Here is a 26,588-nt window from a genome sequence, read left to right as displayed (position 1 = left end):
AATAGACTATACAATTTTTTAAAGTAGTTTAATAAACTCCATAAAATAATAGCAGATGCATTGAAATATTTACATAATTCAATTTTCAAATCTCTCTCATTCAAATAAAAGGGATAAAAATAAGATGTCTGCTTTAAAGGCAGCAGAACCTCTTTCCTGAAATGGATGGGTAAAATAAGATACTTTACATGGGAGGAACTAATTTGAGAGGTATTCGTATTCAGCTAAGAAAATATGTCCTTTTTTAAGCTATATAGATTAGGGAATATAAAATGATATTTTCTATATGTTTAGGTCTCTATTTCAAATTCTAAATCCAACTCTTACTTGATGAGAGAAGCTGATTCTGGAACCCATACAGAGTGTATCAACACAATTATAATGGAAAGATAATTAACTTTTCATATTCTGCTTGTTTGCTTTTGAAAGTTTAAGCCAGAAAGAATTTGACAGTATTTCTGGCCCAAACAGTTCCATTTACACATGATACAAATTTCACAGAACCTGACTAGCAGTGCTACTTGGCTTGGTGTTCTTGGGATGTTGGGTGTTCCCGAGTCCCTCCCACTAAACAAAGCATGTCTCATCTGGAGCAGGCATGTCTGGGGAGCAGGTGGATGAGTTTAGGCCACAGACTAATAACGTAAGATTCCAAAATTTTCCAAGCTCACACAGGAGGAAGGTGAAACACAGATTTCTGCTGCCATTTGCCTCAAAGGCCTGATGAAGGAAAAACTTAGAAACCTCTGTCATTTGTGACCCAAGGAAATGTGCAAACCCCAAAGCATTGTATGCTTCACTGACCCAGATTCTTAAGACTGACATGGTATTCTATCATTAACCCTTTAATTTTACTTGATGTAATGGATTTTTATCCAGCCCATAAGGAAATGAGGGATAGTCAGAAACGAAAAGAGATGGTCATAATTAATGACGCATAAACCTTCACAGTTTAATTTTGTATAACTTCACTAAGCACCCACAATGAAAACGCAAGTTGAGTTTTTTATTCAATCATTCTGTGAAAAATACCTCAGTAAATAGGAACATTTTGCCCTTCAATGATCTTCCACGGGAATACCCACCCCCACCCCCGTTTTTTTAAATTTTAGATTTTTAAAAAATTTTATACAAATAGACTAACTTTGATTTAAAGTAAACATATAAAAATTGAGAGGAATATTGCTTGCACAATGGACGTGGAAGTAGAGGAGCGGGGTGGGCAGGGGGAGGAAGGGCTCCCACGCGGGCCGCGGGGGAGCAGCCTCCACCAGGACGTCAGGGCAGAGAGAAACCACCGCAGGACCAGAAGGCACAAGCACCCATGTGATCTAGAATGTTCCCGGGGGGAGGAGTCGGGGGGAAGGGCTACGTTTGGTTCAGCACTACAGTCAAGTTGATTCCGCCACTGTGGAGAAAACCGGCTAAAATAAAGGTGCACAGAAACGTGAGAAGCGCTCCCCCTGGAGAGGAAGAAAGCTCAGAAGACAGCTCGCAGGAGTTGTGCAGAGAGAAACAGCCAGTACTATTTATTTGGATGTCTGTGCCATGGTGGGTACAAACTATATTCTCTGCTCTGTGGGACCAAAACAGAATAAAACAAACAAAAATCCCCCCCCAAACCCCCGAGAAGCAGCAAGAAGGAATGCAAGAAGTCTTACGGGACATACTGATCCAGGTGGGGCGGTGAACGCGGCGCGCGACTTGAATGCACAGCCAACTTCGTCACCTACGCCGGGCTTTCCTGTCGGTTCTGGCTACTGACCGACGGTGGGGGTCTTAGGAAATGGCCAAGCCGCTTTCCACGCCTCTAGCCGACTTCCTTTCCCTTCCCTTCCTCCTCCAGGGTTATAGTCTTTCCTCCACGAAGGAAGCGCTGTTCCGGGGCTGGGAAGGCGTGGACTGGATCCCACGGTACCGACTTCGCGTCCTCGGAGCCCTGCTGCGCGTGCGCGCGGCGCGGAGGCGCTCATCAAGGCAGCCTGGCGGAGCTATGAATTTTAAAAAAAGGAAAGGAGAAACAAAACAAAACCACCCCAAGACTGTCTTTTCTCAAACTAAAGGAGAAACTGAGGGATGGCACGGCCTCCAGCGGGGGCGCCCACGGTTAGGAGATGATGGCCGGGGACCACCTGGGCAGAGTCAGATTGTCAGCACTCACTGACCGCTTCCTCGTGGGTCTTCGCAGGTCCTTGTACTTGTCCTCGCAGAGGCGGGAGATGGCCTGGGGGCAGAGGGGAGGTAATCAGGTCAGCCCGGGAGCCAGCGCCCTCGCCCTGGCCGGCCCTCGGCACCGAGGACGCTCGGGATGAAGGTGCACAGGGCCTCAGCACCTCCTCTGAAGGAGGGCTCTAACCCGTGAGCCTCCTCGTCCCCACACTTTCAGCCGTCAAAGTCGGATGGGAAGAGCTAGGTGCACGTGCAAAGCTGGGCTACACACAAGTGTAAGTAAGTCACAAGAGTCACACAGCCTAACAGTGACGGCCCTGAACCCAGGCCAAGACCACAGGGGCTGGCGCCGGCTCTAACTGGGCTGTGGAGAAAATACTTTGAAAAAATGAAAAATAAAAAAGCAGAATCAAACCTTTTTGGATTCCCAATCGGTAGGATCATCTGGTAAGTTTTTCCTTATTAAAGTGCATGCTGGGAACACTCTTTTTGTGGGTACATTTTTTTTTAAAACGGGTTTTTTTTTTTTTTTTTTTTTTGCGGTACGCGGGCCTCTCACTGTTGTGGCCTCTCCCGTTGGGGAACACAGGCTGCAGACGCGCAGGCTCAGCGGCCATGGCTCACGGGCCTAGCCGCTCCGCGGCATGTGGGATCTTCCCAGACCGGGGCACAAACCCGCGTCTCCTGCATCGGCAGGCGGACTCTCAACCACTGCGCCACCAGGGAAGCCCTAAAACGGGTTTTTAAAAAACTTCTTTGACTTAAAAAACAATCAATGCACATTAAGTAAAAACCGCCATTAAGGAGGTTATTAAAAATATGAGGTTGTACAAATTAGATCCGGGGCACCTCGTCCTTATTTCACGACACGCAGCATCAGGAACTGCCGTGAGCACATAGCTCAGTCGGCAGCAGTGCACCCGCCGGGCGCCGACGCCTCTTACCTCCAGCTTGTGGGCCCGCTCCCTGCTGAGGGGCTCCAAGGGGAAGCTCAGGTTGTTGGCTTCCGCCAGAGAACGAAGATCAAAATAATACTTGGCATAAACACTGGAGGGCACGTTGATGTTGAACTGGAGCAATTCGAGGAACTGTCGCTCCAGCTCATTCCTGCAGAGAAAGCCACAAACGCACAGCTCAGCCACTGTCCCCACCTGTGGCCGCCTGGGCAGGCTGCTGGACACAGCCAAGTCCACCTGGTCCAGTGACCGGAAGGATGAGTCCTGATTAACTGGGATGATCACCAGAAAGTGCTTCAGGGCGACCCTGACACTGAGTGCGTCTGTGCACATGTGCGCATCCGCGCGCACACACGCACACACAGCAGTCTCTGGCCTCACCTTTCCGTGTGAGCCATTGGCTCAAACAGGGCAGAACACGCAGTCGAGAGCTGTCAAGTGGAGTCCAGTGAGGGCGGACAGCAGCCTGGAGGACTGCCCTTCCCGGGAGGAGAGGTGAGGACGCGCTGACTGGCTTTCCTCGGGACCGCGGCAGGAGGAGCGGTCCCCCAGGCCCAGCGCACACCCATCACCTGCAGGGCACGTGAGGACCCCCTGCTGGGCCCACCCATCTGATCCGGCAGGTCTGGGTGGGCCCGAGAACGTGCATCTCTAACACTCCTGCGAGCTGCCGCTGCTGGGCCTGTCCGCCCGCTCAGAACTACTCAGCGACAGCCCCTGGTCCACAAGGGAGCCAACCAGCTGCATGAAGACGAACCAGGGCGGCCAGAATGCATCTGAAAACTTCCCCTGGCATCAGGCCTACTTCTCGGTAGTTACTGCCGGGGGAGAAGCGTCCTCAGCGACAGGTCTGTCTGGGAGCACTGCTCCAGGGCCACCTCTCCGGGCAGGACCCCGGGCTCACTTCTGTCCTTTATCACAGTCTCCCCGCCTTGTCTCCTCGGAGCCAGAAACCGTGACATCTGATGGTGCAGCCTGGCCCCAGCTCAGCACCTGACATGCGGTTGGTGCTCCATAATTCCTGTTACTGAAAGGAGCGCACCGAGCTCAGCCTGGGCGAAAGGATCCAGGGAAGGCTTCCCGGAAGTGAGAGCTAAACTGAGCCCCGGAAACGACCAGCTCCGGCGGGGAGGAGCCAGGCGGGGGCGGGCTGCTCCCGGCGGGGGGGGCGGGGCAGCCCGTCTGCTCCCGGCCAGGGACCCCATCGCCCCATCCAGCCGTCCGAGCCTGTCTAGCGCTGCTATGACAACAGGGGCGGGAGCACCGAGGCGGCAGGGAGGCTGGGAGGTGAGCAGGGTGGCTGGTTCCCTGACGGAAGCTCCCAGGCAGATAAGAAGCGAGAAACCTCAGCAAGTCGTTATCGAAGGCCTGAGCGCCTCGGAGGGAGGAACCAAGACTTCGCATTCAGGTCATTTAATCGGAGGGGCTGCTTCGATGCAGCTTCGAGAAAGGAGTAAAGCCCTAAATGTGTGTGTTGTGCTAAACTTTACACTTTTAATGACTTGCATTTATAGCTCCTTTAAGTGAGATTTAATAAGAGGTCATCCTGTGAAATACTGGAACCCAGATAAAATCTTTTAAGTGTCAAAAATACGCTAAGGCAGAAGGGCTCTCCTGGGCAACCTGGGAGCTGCCTGTGGACAGACTGCCACCCGGTGGCTAAGAGCTGCCACTGCAGATCCCATTCTCCAATGCCAGCAAGTTTTTAGTATAAATGTAAGAGAACTAGTCAGCTATTCCTGCCCCAAATGGTATCTGGACACCACTGCCTCTTTTTGAGGGTATAACTAGGATTAAAGTCAAGAGGAATCTTGTTCTGAACAAGATGGCAGTTTCCCAGGGTTCCTTAGGGAAAAAGCCTGAATACTGAGTGTTTTCTTGAACGGAATGTTTAAGTTTGGGGGGAAATAAAGATTTTAGAGCTTCTGTGTTTTCCAACTAAGGCAAGATTTAGAAAATAAAAGTAATTCCCCAAATCTGAATTTCCAAACGGCAGAAGTACATCCTCCAGGGACATCTGACAGCTTTATGTGATAAATCATCAAAAAACTTAACAGTGATGCAGAGAGAACGGGCTTGATGGATTTACTGCCCTGAAGGGGACAATTATAAGGAAATAGTTCTGATGTAAAAGTTTATAATAAATAAATTCAAGTCAATAAACAAAAAAATATTTAAGAAATATTTGTTATGTTAGATCAACACTGTAAAGAAACCCAACTGAACTGATGCCATTTAGCAACTTGCAAATGGGGTTCTAAAATGGAGTAAAGAGAGTTGTTTTCATAACCTAATGGCCTGTCGGCTTTTGTAGAAAAATGGGCTCACTTTTAAGACCAGCCACCAAGCAGCAATCCCATCTCTGGGCATAGATCCCAAAGAACGGAGAGCAGGGCCTCAGGGAGGTATCTGCACACCCGTGTTCATATTCACGACAGTGTTATTCACAGCGGCTGAAAGGTGGAAGCAACCTACTTACGGTCTGGATCACAATTATCTTAGTAACTGTTTTCACCTTGAAATATAATCAAGAATTAAAAAAAAAATGCTCATTTTTCTTGCTGTCAAAAACTTCGTATTTGTCTTACTTTTTATGATAAAGAATGACATGTAGGAAGGAGTCATACAGGTCTGCAGCAGGAAAAGGCTCCGGCAAAAGACCCAAAACACAAACAGGAGCTCCCAGGGCAGCACAAAAATGGGGTGCCCAGCGAACCAGCAACCGGAAGAAGGGGGGCAGGGTGGGGAGGATCCCGCACTGGTCACTGGGTCCAGGGACTTGGATGTTGACTGGGACACAGTGGAACCTGCTCCAGCTCAGAGCTTCCTCAAGGAAGCCAAAGAAGACGAGAAAAATATTAGCAAGAATCATGTCAGAAATGCCTGTAAACCATAAGGAACTGTAAGAAATTCATCCTGATTGAGTGTTTCCAAAACAGCTCATTGCTCCTGAGAGGTTCTGACCCCACTTCCTGTACGCCCAGCCCCTGGGACCCCAGCCCCCGGGCTGCAGCTAAATGTGAGCTCAGGATGGTGCCCTGAGAGAGAACACACAGCCCGACCAGGACAGCACAGGGGGACCTCGAGGACAGAACGCTCATTTAAAGCAACTGAACTTGCAAAACGTGACAAAAGCAGTAAGTCTTCTCTCTGAAACTGAACAGAAACAGGTAACATTTTAGCCCATCTGCTGCCTGTCATCAATCTGCAGTGGATACAGAGCTGGGATGAGCCCCACCGCAGACAGGGAGCAGGAAGGTAAAGGAAGGTTCGCCTAGAATAAGGGTTTCAGCAACCGTGTCGTTGCTCGGCCAGCCCACAACAGACGTGCAATCACATCCACTCATAACCACACTGAGCAGGTCCACAAAGGGGCGGCTTTCCTCCGCAGACACCCCCGCCCACACTCACATGTCCTCCACCGTGATGTCCTTCAGGATCTGGCAGTAGTCCACGTTCCACACGGCCTGGTCGTCCCATACCTTGGAGGCCAGCAGGATGGCCCCCAGAACAATCCGCTTCCAGTTGGCCGGACAGATGTCAATCTCTGCATACGTTAGAAGCCTTTCGAGGTACACCTGGAAGACACGAGCATGCCAGCGCCCGGTGACCTGCCTTGTTACTGCTCCACACCCGCCAACACACACAAACCAGCTCCCAGCTGTTCACTGCACTCCCCCAGCTCAGCTTTAAACAGGCGCTGACAGCCTGATCAGACGTATTTTAAAAAGTCAAAGGGCTCAACGAGTCTGAGGCAAAATGGGCTGAGAGGCACACTCCGTAACTGGATGTGTGGATGACGCTGGACCTTAAGGCTTCGGGGCAGGAAAGTGTTCTAGGAGCTGCGGGTTAATTTCTCACTCTACCAACTATGACATCAACATGCATTCAACAAACCACCGGGCTTCCCTGGTAGCGCAGTGGTTAAGAATCCGCCTGCCAATGCAGGGGACACAGATTCGACCCCTGGTCCGGGAAGATCCCACATGCCGCGGAGCAACTAAGCCCATGCGCCACAACTACTGAGCCTGCGCTCTAGAACCCGCGAGCCACAACTACTGAAGCCCGCGCTCCTAGAGCCCGTGCTCCGCAACAAGAAGCCACTACAATGAGAAGCCCGTGCACCGCAACCAAGAGTAGCCCCCGCTCGCCGCAACTAGAGAAAGCCTGCATGCAGCAACAAAGACCCAACACAGCCAAAAAAAAAAAGTTCCGTTTAAAAAACAAAAAAAAAAAACCCAAACCACCAATGTGCCAAGGAGAATAAAGGATGTGAAAGGAAGAAACCTATTTTTTTCTATCTGTAGTTGTTTCTAAATTAAACTCTTTATTTTGAGGTAATTGTAGATTTACAGGCAGTGTTGATAGACGTATTTTTTTTATTATGGTAAAATACATGTAAGATTGACCACTTAATCACTTCTGTGACATTAAGAACAGTCACAGTGTTGTGAAGTCGCCACCATCTATCTCTATTTCCAGAACTTTTTCATCTTCCCAAATTGAAACTCTGTACCTATCACAACTCCCCACTTCCCCTCCCCTGGCCCCTGGCACCCACCTTTGTACTTTCTGCCTCCATGACTGTGACTACTCTAGGTACCTTACACAGGTAGAATCGCAGTGTATTTGTCCTTTTGTGACTAGCTTCTTTCATTGAGCATAATGTTCCACGTTGTAGCATGTGTCAACATGTCCTCCCTTTTCAAGGCTGAATAATGATCCATTGTATGTATGGACCACATTTTGTTTATCTATCATCCACTGATAGACATTTGAGTGGTTTCCTCTTTCGGCTACTGTGAATAATGTTGCTGTGAACGCTGGTGTACAAGTATCCGTTTGAGTCTCTGCTTTTGATTCTTTCGGGTATACACCCAGAAGTGGAACTGCTGGATCATATCATAATCTATGTTTAATTTTTTGAAGAACCACCATACTATCTTCCACAGCAGCTGAACCATTTACATCCCCACCGGTAATGCACAAGGGTTACAATGTTTCCACATCCTCGCCAACACTTGTTGTTTTCTGTATTTTTTTAATTTAATTATCATCATTCTAATGAGTGTGAAGTGGTTTTTTTTTTAATATGTATGTATGTATGTATGCATGTATTTGGCTTCGCCGGGTCTTAGTTGCAGTACGTGAGAGCTTCGTTGCTGCGTGAGGGACCTTCAGTTGAGGCATGCGGGCTGAGCTGCGGCATGCGGGATCTAGTTCCCTGACCAGGGATCGAACCCAGACCCCCTGCATTGGGAGCATGGAGTCTTAACCACTGGACCACCAGGGAAGTCCCTGAAGTGGTATTTTTAAATGAAATAATTCCAGCTGAAGTTGTAAAATGAAACCATGTAATATAGGACTTATAAACTGCCATAATTTAGTTTGAAGACAAACATCAGAAATACCCACAAAGCCCACTGCTTAAGCTGGATCACAAGGTACGAATGCCTTTTAAAGTCCCCCTTCATAAAAATTTGTTTATTGGTATGTTTTACACTTTTCTGAACCGTGGAATGATTATTTCCATAGTTTTTACGAAGGTTGATGACTAATTCTTCTCATTCTACCAAGGAGAGAATCAAAAAGATGTATGATAGGGAATTCCCTGGTGGTCCAGTGGTTAGGACTCCACACTTTCACTGCCGAGGGTGCGAGTTCAACCCCTGGTTGGGGAACTAAGATCCCACAAGCTATGTGGTGCGGCCAAAAAATAAAATAAAATAAAATAAAGTATTTCTTAAAAATAAACAAGCAGAAAACTGAGGCTGGACCTAACTCCAGATTTTTTTAAAGCAATTGTTATGAACAACCTTCATCCAGATCCCTAAGACTCTATTCCTTTATATAGACGAGCTACGTAAACCTCTCCAAGCTCCCCAATGAAATAGCTCCTCATTGACTCAGTACAAAAAGAAGCCTACTCAATTTCCTTCTTACTTACTTTACCATAGTTGATAGATATTAACAGGTAAACTAGATAATATTTAAGATAACATTTAGGAAAAAATAACGGCCATCTACCATGTCTGATATTCCACTAGGGCTAACTAGAGGAATTAGACATGAAAATACACTCCATTACTGAGGGAAGGCAGTTGTTATGTTGGGAGATAAGGCATTCATAATAAGCGCCACTTAACAGCATGTAATTTAGCAGAACTTGCCAGTAAAGCTATATTCAAGGGTCAGCTGCAATTTCTTTAGTAAACTCCCACTTGGGTGTTTTAATTCTCTGCCAAGTAAAATAACAGACAATTGATTCTTTCTCAACACCATTCCCTAGACTGTTGCTAACAGGACACTCTTGCTCAATTAAATTTTCAGATTTAATTTCATAAGAAGGACCATCCTCAGGAGTCTCTAGAAAATACAGGCTAGTGAGCACTTACTGAGCTACAAAGAGCATTCAGTTGACTGTACAAAATAAAACTGTTAAAGGCACGGGGGAGGAAGAAAATGCAAACTCATGGAATCCAGGATATATGTGACCAAACTTCCGATGATGCTGGAATTTTTCCATGGACTTTAAAGAGCAGCACTGGGTCCATTCATCTTAAGACTGTCGTACCCAGAGCTTAGCCAACTGGGACCTCAACAGCACTTCCTATTTGCTAGTATTTGAAGGAGCACAGAATGAGATATGTGGATTCGTCACTGGACACCATCTGAACAACAGCTTTTGACTTCCTTAGAAACCACTAACGTGACCTAAAAAGGGAGTCTTCGGGGTCGAAACGGATAGATTCCACAGGTCGCCTCACCATCAGAGCACCAGCCTCTGAGAGGCACTTTGGGGCTGCAGTCCAGAGGCTGAATGGCAGCCCTCATGGCCGTGCAGCAATGGCTGGACCTGCCAGGCCACTCGAGGGGCACCCAGCTGGGCTGGCATGACTGGTGCTCCCTGATACAGCCAGGAGCGAGTGGCTGAAGGTCCTGGAAGCTCCTTGCACAGGCAGGCTGCAGTCTGGTTCCTCGTGGGCAGCAGTGCAGAGCTAACTGTGGGCCTCCCCGCCTCCCCCCGGGCACGCCGCCAAGAGAAGGCCCAGGAGAAAGGCCGAGAGAGACGCAGCTCTGCCAGCTCTAGACCGGACCTGTTGTGAATGGCTGCTTCTACCTCTAGAGACTGGAGAGAGGGCAGGATCATCACACATGGGGCTTGCTCAGAGCTCGCAGCTGTCTGCCCTCTGCCCACAGGCCCCAGGCTGACTCGGCCAACCAAGCAGGCCCCAGAGAATCGGTCTGCAGAGCTGGGCCTGCTGTGCGGGCCCCGAAGCTGCTCACCTTTAGGCTGTAGCCAGCAAGACCACCATATATGTATGCTAATCCCCTGCTAAGCCACCAGCTGATGTCACAGGACAAGAGATTTCAGCAGTTCCAATGACTTACAAATACACACCACTCTTGTAGTACTCCCAAGACAAACTAGCCACCCCTCCCAGCCACCCTCGGAGACAGGGAAACACACTTTACATGTTCTCCGTGTCTCTGCAGAAACGGTGTCCTCCACAGGACACTAACCTTCTCCTTCAGGCTAATAAATCCAAACTCTAAGGCACTGTGGGGCACGGTCAGGTAACAGTTTTCTTAGGAATGGAAGGTAAAAACCCCCACCACATTCCATCTGCAGGAGCTTCAAAATAAATCTTTCATCGTGGTGTGGATTTTAGTACTAATCTTATCCACGGTGTCATCGGATATTCTCACCCTTCCCTCCCCTTTATCACAATCTCCTTTCATTAAAATATCAACCCTGCTGCCCAAGGTGTGTTTTGTTAAGGACGTGCCATCCTTTGGAGGAACAAAGCTGAGCAATAAATATGCTTCTCAATCATGACCTAAGGACCTATCATCACTCCAGATCACCTGAGGAAGACTTGTTGAATGTCTGTTAACCTATCAGGCGGCAAGTTCCACGAGAGAAGAAATGAACAAACAAACAGGTTACTGTCCAATCAGCCGAGAGTACAGGGCTCTTAGTGTGGCAGAGACACAAAGGGTCCTGTACACTTTCTCTCACACACCAATCTCTTCTCAGGGACTGCAGGGATGACTTTCTGGTCCCTCGGGGCAGCCCGTGCACTGGCAGAGCTGACTTCTTATCTGAGTTGCACACAATGTCAGTGATGAAAGGTCAGTGACAATGGGCTACACTGTCAAATCTATTTCCCAAACGAGATCTGACCTAAAGAGTCCGTCCCTAAGGTTTTCAGAGTCTAAGTAAGGTTACAGATTTTTATCTCGAGTCTTAAAGTGCAGATTTATGTCCAGGCTGTCTCTGAGTATCTTACAGACACATATTTACATGAAAATCACAAAAGAGAAGGCAGCGACTACAGCAGTCCTTCCGTTGTATGAATTTATCACATCTGATCCATGGTATTAAACCTCTGCAGGGAACCAACGCCAGAAACCTGGACATCAATGAGGAGGCCCTGGTCCTCCTCAGGCCGTTGGGCCCCGTGCTTCACTTACCTGCACGCAGCGTTTCAGCTTTCCTGATTCTGAGTGCGATCTGACAGTGGGCTTTAGGTGGGCACTGTGGAGCAGACCACGCGCCCTCTTTTAGGAGATCCCGTCGCTACCCTCTCAGATAAAAGACAACCCTGAAGTGGTGCTGTGCTTCCCAGGTCCATGATGGACATTCCTGCCTGCACCCCACTCCACGACCGCGTCACCCTGTGGGCACTCACCAGGGTGACAATGGCACATTCCGCAGTCAGCTGAGCAGCATTGAACAGTGTCCGAACAAACCGGTAAATCTGCTTCTGCTCTGGGTTGTGTTTGTCATAATCTGGTGGCAATTCGGATTTCTGGGAAAGGAGAGATTCTCAATGACTGGCCGCCCAACAAGAATAACAGAGACACGACTGGACAACACCCTGAGACCCCGGGGGAGGGTTACCGAAAGAGGGTGAAGGTTCTCATCGAAAATATCCAAGAGCATCCTTCCATCTGGGTCCCTGGTTGGGGGGGCGGGCAGGGGGGAGAAATAACAGAAAACGGAGTTTACCTTCTGCGAGAATGAGTGCCAGTCAAAGGGAAACAAAAATATATGTTGATTCAGCTGTTATTTCAAGAAACAGAGGCAGTGCTGACCGTTAAGAGATGCTACTGATTATTCATGAATTATAATTTGTTTTTCTTGGGGACAATACTTAATCATTTTTGAATAGTCCAAGAAATAAAGGTTATGAATCACATTTAGTTTAATTAACTTCAGTGAAAATCTAGATGTTCATTTCCTGAGTTTTCAAACGAACCAAATCTAAATTTCTTTAACCTCTTGTTTCTGAGCAAAGGCTCACAGATCTGTTTAAACCATCCTTACGTTGTGGTCGACAAGAAAGAAGTCTGAGGGTAAGAGTGAACACTCATAGTGTGTCCCGGAGATTAGTTTGAAAGTTTCACAGCATGCAACTTAACCACTTCGCTAATGAGGAGTTTCATGATTATATACTGAAAAACAAGAGGGGACATGTAGCCAAGTGTAACTGGTTGTTACCAAGCCGGTAACTGCACAGACCCATTTGAAGTGGCAGCGCTCACTGTGAGCTCAGTGGGGCCGCTGGGCTCTGGGGGGTCGTCCACACTCCACCAGTGATGGCTCTACCTCCATCTGTTTTATGTCATTTGAGTTTTGTCTAAAATTTTTTCTTTAAAACCCAAATTTGGAAATCACTGCTTTGGTTAACAGCACACAATTTTCCACCGTCAACTAGGCTTGCAAATATCAGAAGGCTGCAGATCTGTCCCTGACACGCACGCCCCGTGGCAAACACTACAGTTTCTGTTCTATGAACTTACTGTCTGCATCAAAATAAAAGCGAAAGAAAGAGCTTGGCAGGACAGCTCAATTTTCATCCCTGTCTTTGCACAGCAGGAACTGTTTTTAAAGCTCTGGGCATTCATACCTGTGCTGCTTTTCACTAGCCTGCAGGACAGACAGCAAAGATTTAGACGAACCCGAATAAAAGCAAGGCTCAAGCAGTCAGGACTGGAGAGTGGGGTCTGAAAACATAAAGTGCACCTGGCGCTGAGGAATCGTGATCCCTCTCCTGCCAACCGCCTCTGCCAGGTTCTCGAGGAGGAAGGTGAGGGATGCCCCCAACTCCTCAGGCTCTTCAGCCCTGTTCAATTCTCCTGAGGAGTGAGAGCCCCTGAAACACCATTCAGCACTCTTGCGAAACTTTCACCACAAGTAATTTTAAAAATCAAAATGTAGGTTCAGAAATATAAATAAGGATTCAGAATTTAAGCTAAAATGACTCCTCTGAGAAGTGGATTTTGCTTTCACTTCCATTAAAAGCTATGAATCTCAGCACTGTCTCTATCAAAGCTAAGGGATCCATCACCAGCCCCTGAGGCTGGGTCAGTATGACTTATCAAAGAGGGAGTCTGCAGACACTTCCTCTCAAGACACTTTCAGGCTACAATCTGTAAATTAATCATGCTTGTTTTCACAGGCTGACTTTTCTGTTGGACTCTCTCCACTTCCTCTCAGCCCAATGTATTACCATTAACCCAGCAGAGCTTATCATTTAGTCTCAGTGGTATATTGCTTGGGTTCAATTCCCAATTCCCCACTTTACTAGTTGTGTAATCTCAGGCAAATTATTTAAAAATCTCTCTATGCCTCAGTTTCTTTATCTGTAAAATAGAGATAATGTCAGAATCACCTCCTGGAGCTGTTATAAAAAATTAAATGAGATAAGGCATGCAAAGAGCTGACCAGGGCGGCCAGAGTAAGCATTTAATGGAGTTGGGTCTTATTATTAATAGCTACAGCTACAGATTAGCTTTGAGGCCCACAGAGTCTAAGAACTGAGAAGTTGGAGACGCTAATGCGAAACTGTTTTGAGAACACATCTGAGTTTCACCAATGGCATTACATTGCTAGTTAAGACCTAAGTGTTAAAAAAGTGTGAACTACTATCATAGAAATAAGCAGCAAGACAAATCTACACTCTCACTAAGTTAGTCTGGTCAAGGTTCGAAGTTCCAGTATCCTACATTTTGTAAGTTCGTAAATCCAAACTTCTCAAGCACCATAATGAACCATGAATCACAGTTACACTACAGAGAAAGGTCATTACAGAGAATACCTTTCCAGGTATTTGCTTCCAATGGCTGTGTTTTCCCATAACCTGTCCATCACAAGCTCTGTCATCTACCCTCCACGTCACTGCTTGTCACAACTCTCCCTTGTCCCCTTCCTAAAACAGACTGCAGAGCTGTGGCCCCCACCACGGAGACCCACGCTAGCCAGAAGGTGACCTTGCTGGTTCCCGGAACTGTCACTACACTCATATAACACATGTAAATGTCACATCCGTCAGTGGAACAGGACTGCAGCGAGAGTGGATTTGTTCTCATGAAAACGAAGAAGGATGCTTCATAAAGACCCAATAAAAGGAAATCACTCAAGTTTGCTGTAGATCAGGTGTGGTCAAAACCTAAAAGATTCTACACTCATTGTTTGGCAAATGTCACAAGTTTTCTTGCTATTGATTACAAAAACCAACAAAAAACACACAAAACAGGTGTGGCTTATAAAAGGGCAGCACTTCAGTAATCAATGCCCCACGCTCAAAGCAGAAGCCTCAATGTTGCATAAAACTGGCAAATGAGTATACTTTTACATGTTTTATGTTGAATTAAAATGCTTAAGGTAAATGTTTAAATGATTCTTCTATGAGTCCCTGTTTTAACTGACTTTTAAAATTAACAACTATTTCCAGACATCTATCAGAGAGAGAATTTCTACTACATTAAAATAGTTTATGACTAAATTTACAACAAAACTTTTTCTACTGAATTGAAACTATAAACTAAACATTTTTTCATGTTAAAGCTGCACACAGAAAATTGTTAAAATATTTTATAACAGACAAGAATGTTTAAGCAAATTATACAGAAAATAAAGTCAAGAGGAGGCTGAACATTGTCAAGAAACTTTGTTGTGTTTTGCTGGCTTCATTTGGTTTTCTCTGACTCAGAAGCAGTTCAGCATTTACCTAGGAAGTGTGGGTAAATTGTCCTAACTTTAGAGGTTCTATGAAAATGAAATAAGAATATAAAACTCACAAGGCTGAGGAACTAGAACGTAATAGGAAAAACATCACAGTAGATGATGTGTGATGTTTTTAGCACAAAATTAATCAAAATCCACCTACCTGTTTTTGATGTGGTAATATATTGCGAGAGCTACACTGTAAAATAAAATGCAGGAGTTCAATGTTTCATAAGCACATTCAAGATGTTATATATTATCTGGCATCAGTCTGACCATAAGTATTTAAAATTTAAGTAAAAGTAAAATGACCCATCTGAACAGCCCCACTTAATTCACAATGCTGATTAAGAAAATGCATTCTTCAAAGTGAATCAATCAGGTACTTATTTTGAGCAATTATTAAATCTTTTCCAGGAACACCAAAACTTCAAGTGATATTCAGAAACAAATTTCTCTTTCCATCTGAAATCTTAAGCTTTCCTCACTTTAAAATATAGGCACTATGTAAAAAATAGGTGGTGAAATTAAACACCTCTAGAAGTCGCCAACTCAGCACCTGCTGTTTTAGAAAATTAGTGGTTTCTTTATAACTACCAGCAAAATGTGAATATTACCCACAGTGGTTTGCCATTTTTTCTTTTAAATCAATAACCTCTTGGAAATCTGCCTAATTTACTCATTCATTTGCTGAAATGGTAGTGTAACTCTTATTTGTAATACCTTAAAATTTTATTTTACATTTTAAAAGATCTGAATTTAATGAAGACATTCCTTATCCCCTGAATTTTCTTCAAATAATGTTTTTCTGATTATAAAATGTGTTACGTTCAGATTGAAGGAATTTTTGGAAAATAAAAAAAGTATACAGAAAAATAATTCCTCTGCCCAAAGATTATTACTATCAGCTTAAGATATAGAGGTATTTATTCGTATCTACCTAAAGCAAACAGGTTTGCATCCCACTTTTATCCTCATTAACATTTTTCTTACCATTAAAATGTTATTCAAAAACATGACTTTAAATGGCTGACTATATTCCATTACATTGTTGAATAATTTATTAACCATCCCCCTATTATTGAACATTTAAGTTATTTTTAATATTTTTGCAACTATGATTAACACCATAATGAATATACCCACAGATAAATATTTGTGTGACCTATGACTATATTATTTCCATAAGAAAACATCCTGTACTTGGAATTACTTGCTCTAAGGTCATTAACTGTAAGGCTCCCCACATATACATCCCAGTATCTTTGCAGAAAAGCTGTACCAGTGTACTTCCCCACCAGTGTCTGTCTCACCTCCCCTTCACCAACACTCACCTTGAATGTTTTGGAAAAATGTTCTCCAACTGGACAGGTTAAAAAGTGTAACCGTTTTCAATTTGAGTTTCTTTGATCACCTGTCAAGTTGGCAGGGTTATTCGTGTTGACTGCCCAATTTTTTTTTATTATTTCCTCTTTTGCAACCTGTCTAGATCCTTCCACAATTTTTCTTTTACTTTAAAATGTATTGAGGAGGCCAAAATTTATTTTTTAAGCTTCTAAGAACATACCTAACTGGCTGCATCAGATTGTGTTCTCAGAGCACAGAAACTGCCATCCAGGGCACATGGAGGTAGAGGGCTGGGTCCCAAACGCCTCAGCTCACTCGTCGGAGGCGGCACTCACTTAGAGACCTGGGCATGCACGCTGGACTCTGAGTAGTAGCTCAGATGTTCACCCACGACTTAACATGACAATAGCTCATCTCACTCTATCAAAAGAAAGCATCTCCTTCTAAATCTCTCTTTGCAGATCTATTAATTCAAATGATTTCAGCTAAGTGTTAAAAGTATCCCTGTGCAAATGTAATATATTCTCTTCCTCCTAATATCTTGAAAAGCATCTAAGCTGATGAAGCAAAGTGGGGTGAAGGGACTTCAGAAGTTTGAAAAATAATGGTACAGTTTTCAAAGTGCCTTCACGTACCTTAAAAGCCCTGCAATGGGAAATAATAAATGTTACTGATTCTATTTTATAAATGAGAAAATTCAGGTAGAGACACTAGATGTCGGGATTTCCGACTTGTATCATGGTTTTATGCCCTTTCATTCTATAATGTTGCCTCTGGAAAAAAGGAAGAAAGTACTGTTTTATTCATTTAACAGTCCTGCTGTGATGATTAAATTGAATGTTTCATATGATTGGGTTTGGTATAGTGATTACTTTAATTGCTTTGATTGATTGAGAAAAATATGGTCCCTGCTTCCTCTGTGAGGGAGCACGTCACAGGAAAAACACCACTGCACTGAAGTCAGACCAGCTGGGTTTAAAACCTGGCTCCTTCATCAATTAGAGTTTATCCACCTCTCAGAGCCTTCCATTCCTCATCTAAAAAATTACAACAATTCAACCCACATCACAGAGTGGTTATTACAATCAAATGAAGTGTATAAAAGCATGATCTCAAATATAAAGTTCTAAAGCGAAAGTTATTATTATTATTGTTGTTGCCCTATGAATAATTCCACCTCAAGAGGCCTTTCGGCTTCTGTAGATGGACTGAAGGTCTTCAGGGCCCCAAGGTTACTGTCTCCCAGATCTCCAGAGCTGAAAGCAAGCTTGGACGTTATCATGACTCAGGCCTCCATAAAACACAGTGCCAGTCTGTAGGCCAATGTCCACTCAAGATCATACCCCGGAAAGTGAGAAAACCAAGCTGAGGGTGCACGTGTTGGGCCCAGCTCCACAGGTCGGTTCAGTCGGTCATTGTGAAAGAAGTGGCTGCCGGGGGCCAAGGACAGTCAGCCGAAAACAGAATCAATCCCAGGCTTCAGGCTTTACTCCAAATGCCCAGCTTCGGAGGCCTGCTTGGTCTGCCACGTCCTCAGAAAATGGTGAGGTCACCCAGGACAGGCTGAGCTGCCATGTCCTCAGAAAATGGTGTGGTCACCCAGGACAGGCTGACCAGAGGGTTAGCTCAACTGCCCATGCTGCAGAGCCAGGAGGGAGGGGGAGCTGGGAATGCAGAAATGCTATCTTCTTGATCAGGAGCACAAAACGTGTTTCTGACCGCGGGCACTACCCTCGCTGTACTTCTCCCCTAGAGCTAAGTCAGAGGTGCCGGGTTCTGGCAGGTGTACGAAGCTGCTCTTGACCCTCAGGCCCGGGGCCGTGGATGGTGTGGGCAGCTGCGAGCGGCCCTCCCCGCCCTCCCCCCCGTCCTCTGAGCACCATCCCCGTGCTCATATGGGATTCGGGGCCTGGGTCGGTTACAGGGGCACGGGGGTGGGTGGCAAACTCTAAGTTCATACCACAGCTATTGGCCTTCAGGAGAAAGATGGGAAAATCAAGTTCTCAGAGAAGATATTATGCCTGTGAAAAAAATGAGCACAGAATCGTGCCCAAATGTGTCACACTGCGGCTGCTTCTCTTTGACAGTTAGAGCCACTCTCAACCCTCCGCCCATTCCTGAACCAGAATTCGTGAATGTTTGTTCCTTTTGGCAATCTCCAATATACAGAAGGGTTTTTTCTTTCTTTTTCTTTTTCTTTTTAATATGAATTTTATTTCGGAGTACTTTTCAACTCCTGGATTTCCATTTGGTTCTTTTGTAACCTTCCCCCCAACCCCCACCCAAGCCGCATCGCGTGGCTTGCAGGATCTATTCCACAACCAGGGATTGAACCTGGGCCACGGCAGTGAAAGCCTGGAATCCTAACCGCTAGGCCACCAAGGAACTCCCCAGAAGGGTTTTCTTCTAAAATTAGCTTAGAAGGCTACTGTTAGAACCCAGAGCATTTTCTCCAGGGTCCTACATGGTTATCAGGAGGCGAGCTCAGCCCACGAATGCTCACTCTGCCCACGGGAAGCTGAACTACTGATTAATGAGTTTGTATCAATTTTAACATCTTGGGACAGGAGGTCACAAGGGCCTTGGCAGGTGCAGGATACGGTTAGGCAGAGTTTTAGAATAGGAGGGCCTTCAGACTTCCAGTCTCCCTGCCCTCCATGACGTTCGTTCCCCTTGTGCTGTCAAAGGCCCTGGCTGAAGTTACCCAGGCCAGCTAACACCTCAAAATGGCCAGAACCAGGTCACGTGTGACATACAGGAATTTACAGGGAAGGATTCTGATGGTACTGCTACAATTAGGGCCCACCCTACCCAGCTCCCAGGTCCACAATGTACATTTTTAAAAACGGCACATTTTAAAACAAACAAGCGACTGACTGAAGGCATCTCAAATCCGGGTGGTGTGGGGAAGCGTCCTCTGGACCAGGGAAGCCACAGCATCCACACGGAACGCCTCCTCTCGGCACTCAGCCATCATCACTGGCCCAGCTGTCCAGCTTCTTTTCCTCCCGGTATTAACCACAGGTTAAGCTTTCAAGGGAACTCGAAGGCAGTTGTCTACTGACACCAGGGGTTCTCGGCCTTGGCCACCTATGAGAATCTCCCGGAGGGGTTGACATTCCAGATCCTGGATCTGCGGGGCCAGACATCACGCCTCAGTGGGGCTCTAAGCCTTCGGGGGCCTTGCGGGTGTGGCGAGCTGGAACCACTGATTCACAGACCACACTTGTGACTACGGAGCTTGTACCTCCCAGACTCCACACTGAAATACCAAATTGTCACCCAGATCTCCTACTGGGCCCCGGAGTGGTCTGTGTCACAACCAGTGGCAGTGTGAAGTCATCCCCAGGTGAAGCACTGAGCAACAGAGTCCGAGCCCCTGGAAACCCACAGCTCCCGCCAGTCCTGGAGGGAGGGTCCCAGGCCCCAGGGAGGCGGGGCTCTAGGGCTCCAGCGGGTGCCAGGTGCCAGGTCTCCAGGCGCCTGCTTCCCGCCCCAGCACCTCCCAGACCCCAGCACAGAGCCCAGCCCCAGGGTGGGGCAGCTCGGCCAAGGGCAGGGCGGTGGAGCGAGGGCACATGCAGGCTCCCAGCCGTGAGCGCCCACTGTGGGGTGATGCCCGCCGGTCCCTCAACCACCAACGGAAGGAGGGAAGAAGCTACGTTCCCGTTTAGATCTTAGAAATAAGCAACCCATAGGGGAGAAGGCGGCCTCCCTCCAGGCGGGCCCACCTCCCACCTTCCGCCTGGAGGGGACACCGTCCCCACTGCTTGGCAGGCCTGACTGCCATGTGTGGGCACACGCAGAACAGGGCTCTGAGGCCTGGACGCCTGGCCCACTGGAACACAAGAAGCCTTCTTATTTAGAAACACAAACACTCACTGCACACGCTAACGTGGACTGCTGTTAAATGTGGACTCTTCTTAAATGGGTACAGAGGCAAAATATCCCAGGTTTTTCATAGCTGAGCCAAAGGCCATAGACCCCAGCACCTTTATCAAGGCTTCCTACCACAATGCTAGTGGGAACATTTCAGGAAAAACCAGCATTCCGTCCCTCCCACCTCCCCCTTGAAAATAAGAGAACTGAAGCCCCAAAGGGAAAAGATTTTATCCGAAGACCGCGCCCCCGTTTCCTCCCTTAAGCCCCATTTTACAGTAAGAGCCCAGAGCGAAGGGGCTCACCCCACCCTCCCTGCTGGGGAGACGGCCAAGGTCAGAACCCCGCTCTCCACGCTCCAGGCAAATACACTTCCACGGTGCCAGGCCTGCTTTCTACTGCAACCCCACGTCAAAGTGGGACCCATTACATTTTGAAGGTAAAATACTAGCAGACTTACGCCAGGATGGCTTCAATAAGAAGTGGGAAGGTAGAAAGTATGCACAAAAATCAAAAATATGCTTTAACCTACATTTAAAATCACTGAAAATTTTGGCCTTTTTATGTAAGTGGTAATATATACAAATATTTTGAACATCCCACATTTTAACTCCCAAAATCACTTTTTAAAAAGACTCCTTGAATATGGCCTCCCCCTGCCCAATCTTACCACTCCCAGACCCCACAACCAACCAGTTAGCCATCAGGTTAAGGAAAAGAAAAGACATTCAGTTAAGGAAAAATGTGTATACCCACCATTTAATTGTATACTTGAGGTTTGGTTGACTGACTGTGCTATCATCTAGGAAAATAGTCGAGCAGGAGCTGTATTTCCTTGCTATTTGTCCTGGAGGATGCTAAAAAACAATGGCAACAAGACAAGGACAATTAAACAGGGCTCAGAATTCTTCCAAGGAACATCACCCCTTTCACCTTGAGACCAGCCTATAGAGGAAAAGTGTCTTGGCGAGAAATGTTAACACTACCAGCAAGAACAGTACAAACCCACTTCCTTCCTACAATGAAATTCCATGTTCTTCCACAAAGAAAAGTCACCACCACCACTCCTGGCCCCCAGCCTCCATCAGAACAGTACACTCTCGCAATCGAGCATCAAAGCGTGTGCTGCAGAGTCCGTAAAATCACTGAGAAACAAGAAGTATGCGCTCATCACACCAATGAAAGCCCCTGCTGAAGGCGGCATCCTGGTTTGAGGCACCAGGATCAAGACAAGAGTCCACTGCACCCATTTTCTCTATTCTTGGAATACAGTCAGTTTGGGGACCATGGAAAATGCAGCCAATGTTCATTTAGAATCTCCTAATCTTGAATTTCAGGAGGTGAAAATAAAAATAGGTGAAAGTTATCCGATGCTTTTGAAAATACTACCAATGTATAAGCTTCAGGTAAGGTGCCTGTGCAGTCTCATGCCTGGCTCTTTCACAGCTACATAAATTTTGAGCTCTTTGGAAAACTTCAGAACTAAGAACTACTTCTGAAATATACTGTTAAAGAACAAAGAATTTAAAGAATTTAAATTACACTCGGATGACATCTAATTGAATAGTAAGTAGATTTTTGGCAATTATGTGGGCAATATGATTAGTAGACATCAATCTGGATAATTCTAGCTCAAAGCATGTTAGAAAAAAAATAATAAAATCATCCAAACAAGTCTCCACTTGCCTGGTGCTATGTTGACAATCTAAGTGTCATCTTCAGCAACCAAAAAAAAAATAATTCCTTAAGGATAACAACACTGCCTGCCTCACGTGCCCACCCCCAACGAAGCCCTCAGTATCCATGGTTTATGAACATGAAGGGAGCTTTAAAGCCCATCAGAGACCAAATGCCCTGTTCGATACTTTTAACATTTACTTCTTATTTAATAAGGTTTCCCGGGACTTCCCTGGCGGTGCAGTGGTTAAGAATCTGTCTGCCAGTGCAGGGGACACGGGTTCGAGCCCTGGTCCGGAAAGATTCCACATGCCGCGCAGCAACTAAGCCCGTGTGTCACAACTACTGAGCCTGCGCGCCACAACTACTGAGCCCGCGAGCCACAACTACTGAAGCCTGTGCACCTAGAGCCCGTGCTCCACAACAAGAGAAGCCACCGCAATGAGAAGCCCGCGTACCGCAAGTAAGAGTAGCCCCTGCTCGCCACAGCTAGAGAAAGCCCGCGTGCAGCAACGAAGACCCAACGCAGCCAAAAATAAATAAATTTAAAAAAAAAAAAGAGCAAATCTCTCAAAGAGGCAAAAGCAAGGTTTAGACTTTTTAAAATTTCAGTTCCTGGATCACACTCACTTCATTCCTTGACTTCCATGGCTTAATACTCATGAAAAAACTATATCCATACTTAAAACACTGGAAAGACTTTCATCAGTTTTGCTATTGAACTTGGAAAAGTATACAAAATTTACCTATAAATCCAATGAGCAATAACAATAATATCAACATAGTCAGCTGTTGCTAAAATCAGTTTGCAGATCACCTTCCCGTTCAGTCTACCACGTGAACAGGTAGACAGGAGGCATTCTACGAGATCGGAGAACTAAGACGTCAAGGCTTTTTCAAGGCCCCCCATTTATCAGGTGGTAGATCTGGGGCTTGAACAAAATCCTTTTGGCTCCAAGTCCAGCTAACAATGTGGCTCTTGCTTAACTGATAAATAACACTCTCTAGTTACTTTATTCCTTCACAAAGTTTTTACAGCTATCACCTGTCTCAATATTAAGACAAATACTGTGACTGTTTTGCTGAGGGTAAGGGAGGCTGGCCATTCAACTCCTGATTCATTCCGTTTTAATATCTTTTTTTTTTTTCCCTTTAACTTAGAATGATCAATTCACTTTAGGCATGCTGTCGTCAAGGGGAGGAGGATGTTACAGAAAAATTAGGCCAAAGCAAAAGGCATGAGTTTCCCCTAAGTTTCAGGGCGTTGATTCCAGACTCCCAGCCACCTACAATGCCACCCACAATTTATAATCAGAGACTTTCACATTTTAATTAAAAGATTCATTAATTAGCTAACCAAAACGTCAGCAAATTTTAAACTACAAACTTTAAATAAAGCCCTTTACACAAGCCTTTCTAAAATACCTAAGCACCTCTAGTGTAATGTATTAAATTTTCCTATAACTGTTGATCTAATTACATCTAAAACATAGGTGCTGATTAGAATATTAATCTTTATAATTTGCCCTAGCTCAGCTTACTGTTAAAAGTCCCCCAAGGGGTTTATCCTCAAATGGTTTCAAGCTTTAAAATCTGTAATAATTCTTTTAGAAGCAGCCTCCTTTTACTTTTTAAGTCTCTCTCGGCAAATTCACAGCCAGGGAAAGGCCCCCCCTTTTCCAGCCAGGGGCTCCTTCTCTACTGCCCTCTCCCTGGCGACTGTTCCCAAAGTCAGCTCCTTTCACTTGCTAACATGTGCTGCTGGCTAACATGTGTCTCTGAAGCCAGAAAACCCTTGTTTCTCTCCACCTGGTGGAAGTTATTTCCCTGTCGTGATCATCTTCCCTCACCTCTCCTTAAATGGCTTACCTATGGCCACTGCTTTTTATCAAATAGCAGCCTCTTTGTAGATTATCTTAGCAACATGTACTAAGCAGGTTATTCAGACACTTAAAGGAGAAATTAAAGAAACAACGTCTCTCATGATAAAGCAAATAAAAACCAAGAAGCTTTTATAAATAAGGGCAAAGTATAATGGTCATTCCAGAGTTCAACAACAAATTAAATTACAAATTTTAGTTGGAGCCCAAATTCAGAAAAGAGGTTCCCTCTGACTTCAGATAAGTAAGCTAAACAACTTCTGTCCAGGTGGGGCTTGGCGGGACCATCTGAGAAGCACAGAGGAGGAGAGCTGGGAGGGCAGCTCTGGAGCCAGTCCTCTGGGTCTCGGTGCTGGCCCCACCGCTCATCTGGCTGATTCTTTGTGCCTCACTTTCCTCATCTGGAAAATGGGAGTGATAAATAATACCTCCCAGGCGTGGTTATCAAGTACACTAAACCAATTAGAACAGAGCCTGGCACAAACGTGGTAAAACACTCAACAGACTGTACTGATTATTATTATTGCTACTTCTCTTTTCTCTACTGCTCTAACTTATGACACCCAAGTGTCCCAAAACCTAAAAAGCACAGCTGGTTTATTAGCCTAATTGAAGCTGCAGGTAATTTCACTCAAATGCTATTTCAGTTGGTTGCAACGGCACATTCCAATGTGGGCAGAGATGAAATGCTACTCTGCAATGTGCTCTGCAGGGTCATGCTGCTACCCGGTCATCTGTTACATAAGGCAGCACGGAGATTTCTTTTATAGGAATAAGCACATCTGAGCACATTCCAACAACTGTGTGCTTCCGCTTTTTGTGTCGGGAGGTGAGAGGGTTCACAGGGGAGAGAGGACTCTGAGTCAGGATGCACAGCGTGGGGCAGGTCAGCCGACTGTGCACACCGCAAAGCGTGAGGTCAGTGACAGCGTGTGAGACAGATGTGCAGACTGGCACGAGGAGGGCGCGGCTCTGCCCACGAGCCACCCTCAGGACTGCCTCTCCCTCCAGCCCACTTTAAAGGGGCTGCAGTGACCAGCGGAGGTGGTCTCCACCCCACCCTTCCCCTTGTCTGCAGGCTCCTCGGTGGACCTGCTAATGAGGAGGGGGGAAGTGTTCCAGCGCACCCAGCAGGCGAAGAAATGGAGCGAGGGTTTATGGAAGGAGTTCTTCAAATCTCTCAATGCTCCATGTCCAGGTTTATACAGCTTTCAAAAAATAAAAAAGGGCACGGTAATGTTCAGCATATTTTCCTTAAGACATAGCTTGTAATTTCACAGATGCTTTACACTGATGCTTCAAAACTTGAGGGGGCCAGGGAAGAGGCCACTGCTTTAAGAATCTGATAAAAACTACAGACCTTCTCTTTGACCCTTAGAACACGGTTCACGCACATATATACTGACATTGCCCACGAAGGCATCACCAGTCTCCCACAGGCCGAGCGTGGAGGCCCTTGAGTGCAAGGGCCTGGCTATGAATTTCTTTCCAACTACATTTTGTCCAGATTTTCAAAGGGCAGAAAAGACAATATTATGGCTTTAAGTCTGTTTAGCACAAAGTTTCAGTGCCAAGTACTTCAAGATCTACAAATACTTAAATGCAGGCAGTCTAGAAATCCTGAGAAAACCCCCTGAGAAGTCAAATACTTCAATCTTGTTTTCGATAGGAGAGTCGATAGCACGCCTACTTCATCGAGGGGCAGAAGTTTACAGGGCAAGGAGCTTGTGGCTCTAATGCTCCTGGTGGCCGGGCGCCACAGTCCTGGGGGTGCAGCTTGGGGTCGCCACGGGACAGGAGTGGAAGGAGGCCGGCTGCACCCGCTGCTCCAGGAAGAAAGATCAAGTATCTTTGATGCCTAGCCAGCAGGTCAGGGAGACGCTGCTCAGAATGGCCAGAAGACTAGAGCTGGATTTTTTTTTAAATTAAAGTGTTGTCAAATTTATCCTTTCTTAGAGCGTCGGAAGAACATGCAGACTCCACTGGTGGACCTATAAACAATGAGGGAGAGGAAAGAGTGTGTGGAGGCAGACAGCCTCGTGGAAAACAACGGTACGCTTATTCAAATGGGACTGAGTCAGGAGAGCAAGCGAGTCTCCTGGGGAGCGGGTAGGAGGGAAGGATTAGAAATGGAAAAGAAGTGCTCCCGTGGACCTGTGTGGGGTCTGCTGCCGTATCGTCCACACACATCTTCCCAGGATCGGCAGCTGTCTGGGGCTTCTGGACAAACACTGGCCCCGGGGAGAAATGCCAAGCCGTGCTCGTCCAGTCACAGACCCCACAGAGCACGAGTGCACTGCAGCGTTCTTCACATTCTTCCATGTGCGAACAAGATTCACGGGCCATTTCCCCATCACAGACACAGTATGACAGCTCTCTGCACTGGAGAGTCATTATGAAGAACACAGGGAAACAGCTCCACTTACATGGTTAATGAAGAGACTCTTGCGTTTTTCTCTCACTGTGAAAACAAAAGATGCAACAGAAATGTTACTCGCCTGCGTGCCAACCCCTTGCAGGCTGTTGAGGACGGGCCTCTGCGTCAAGGTCCCATCCTTCCACCAATCAACGTGCCCAGATGCTCAACTTACTACATAAGAAATGCAACCTGCACAAATGCAGATCTGACCTCGGCTAGCTAACAGAGCAAAACCTAAACCCACT

At 46.3% G+C, this 26,588-nt stretch overlaps 1 protein-coding gene across 2 annotated transcripts in view; it reads right to left on the bottom strand.

The window, feature by feature from the left end:
- Positions 1–1,030: 1,030 nt before the first annotated feature.
- The window catches only part of CCNY (cyclin Y), a 128,233-nt gene continuing 102,675 nt past the window's right edge, over positions 1,031–26,588 (bottom strand). The window contains exons 3-10 of one of the 2 annotated variants that reach the window (XM_079701200.1): positions 26,351–26,385; positions 21,124–21,224; positions 15,305–15,340; positions 12,034–12,091; positions 11,822–11,941; positions 6,537–6,703; positions 3,114–3,276; positions 1,031–2,224 (exon numbers count right to left, since the gene is read on the bottom strand). In XM_079701200.1, the coding sequence (XP_079557326.1) occupies positions 2,108–2,224; positions 3,114–3,276; positions 6,537–6,703; positions 11,822–11,941; positions 12,034–12,091; positions 15,305–15,340; positions 21,124–21,224; positions 26,351–26,385 (797 nt within the window). In that variant the 3' untranslated portion in view covers positions 1,031–2,107. The remainder of the gene's footprint in view (positions 2,225–3,113; positions 3,277–6,536; positions 6,704–11,821; positions 11,942–12,033; positions 12,092–15,304; positions 15,341–21,123; positions 21,225–26,350; positions 26,386–26,588) is intronic. The other variant, XM_079701201.1, reaches the window with a different exon arrangement.

The sequence above is a fragment of the Hyperoodon ampullatus genome (genome assembly GCF_949752795.1).
Source record: "Hyperoodon ampullatus genome assembly, chromosome: 3".
NCBI lineage: Eukaryota > Metazoa > Chordata > Mammalia > Artiodactyla > Ziphiidae > Hyperoodon > Hyperoodon ampullatus.
The sequence above is the reverse complement of the archived record's forward strand: the minus strand, read 5'-3'. Positions and strand labels throughout refer to the sequence as shown.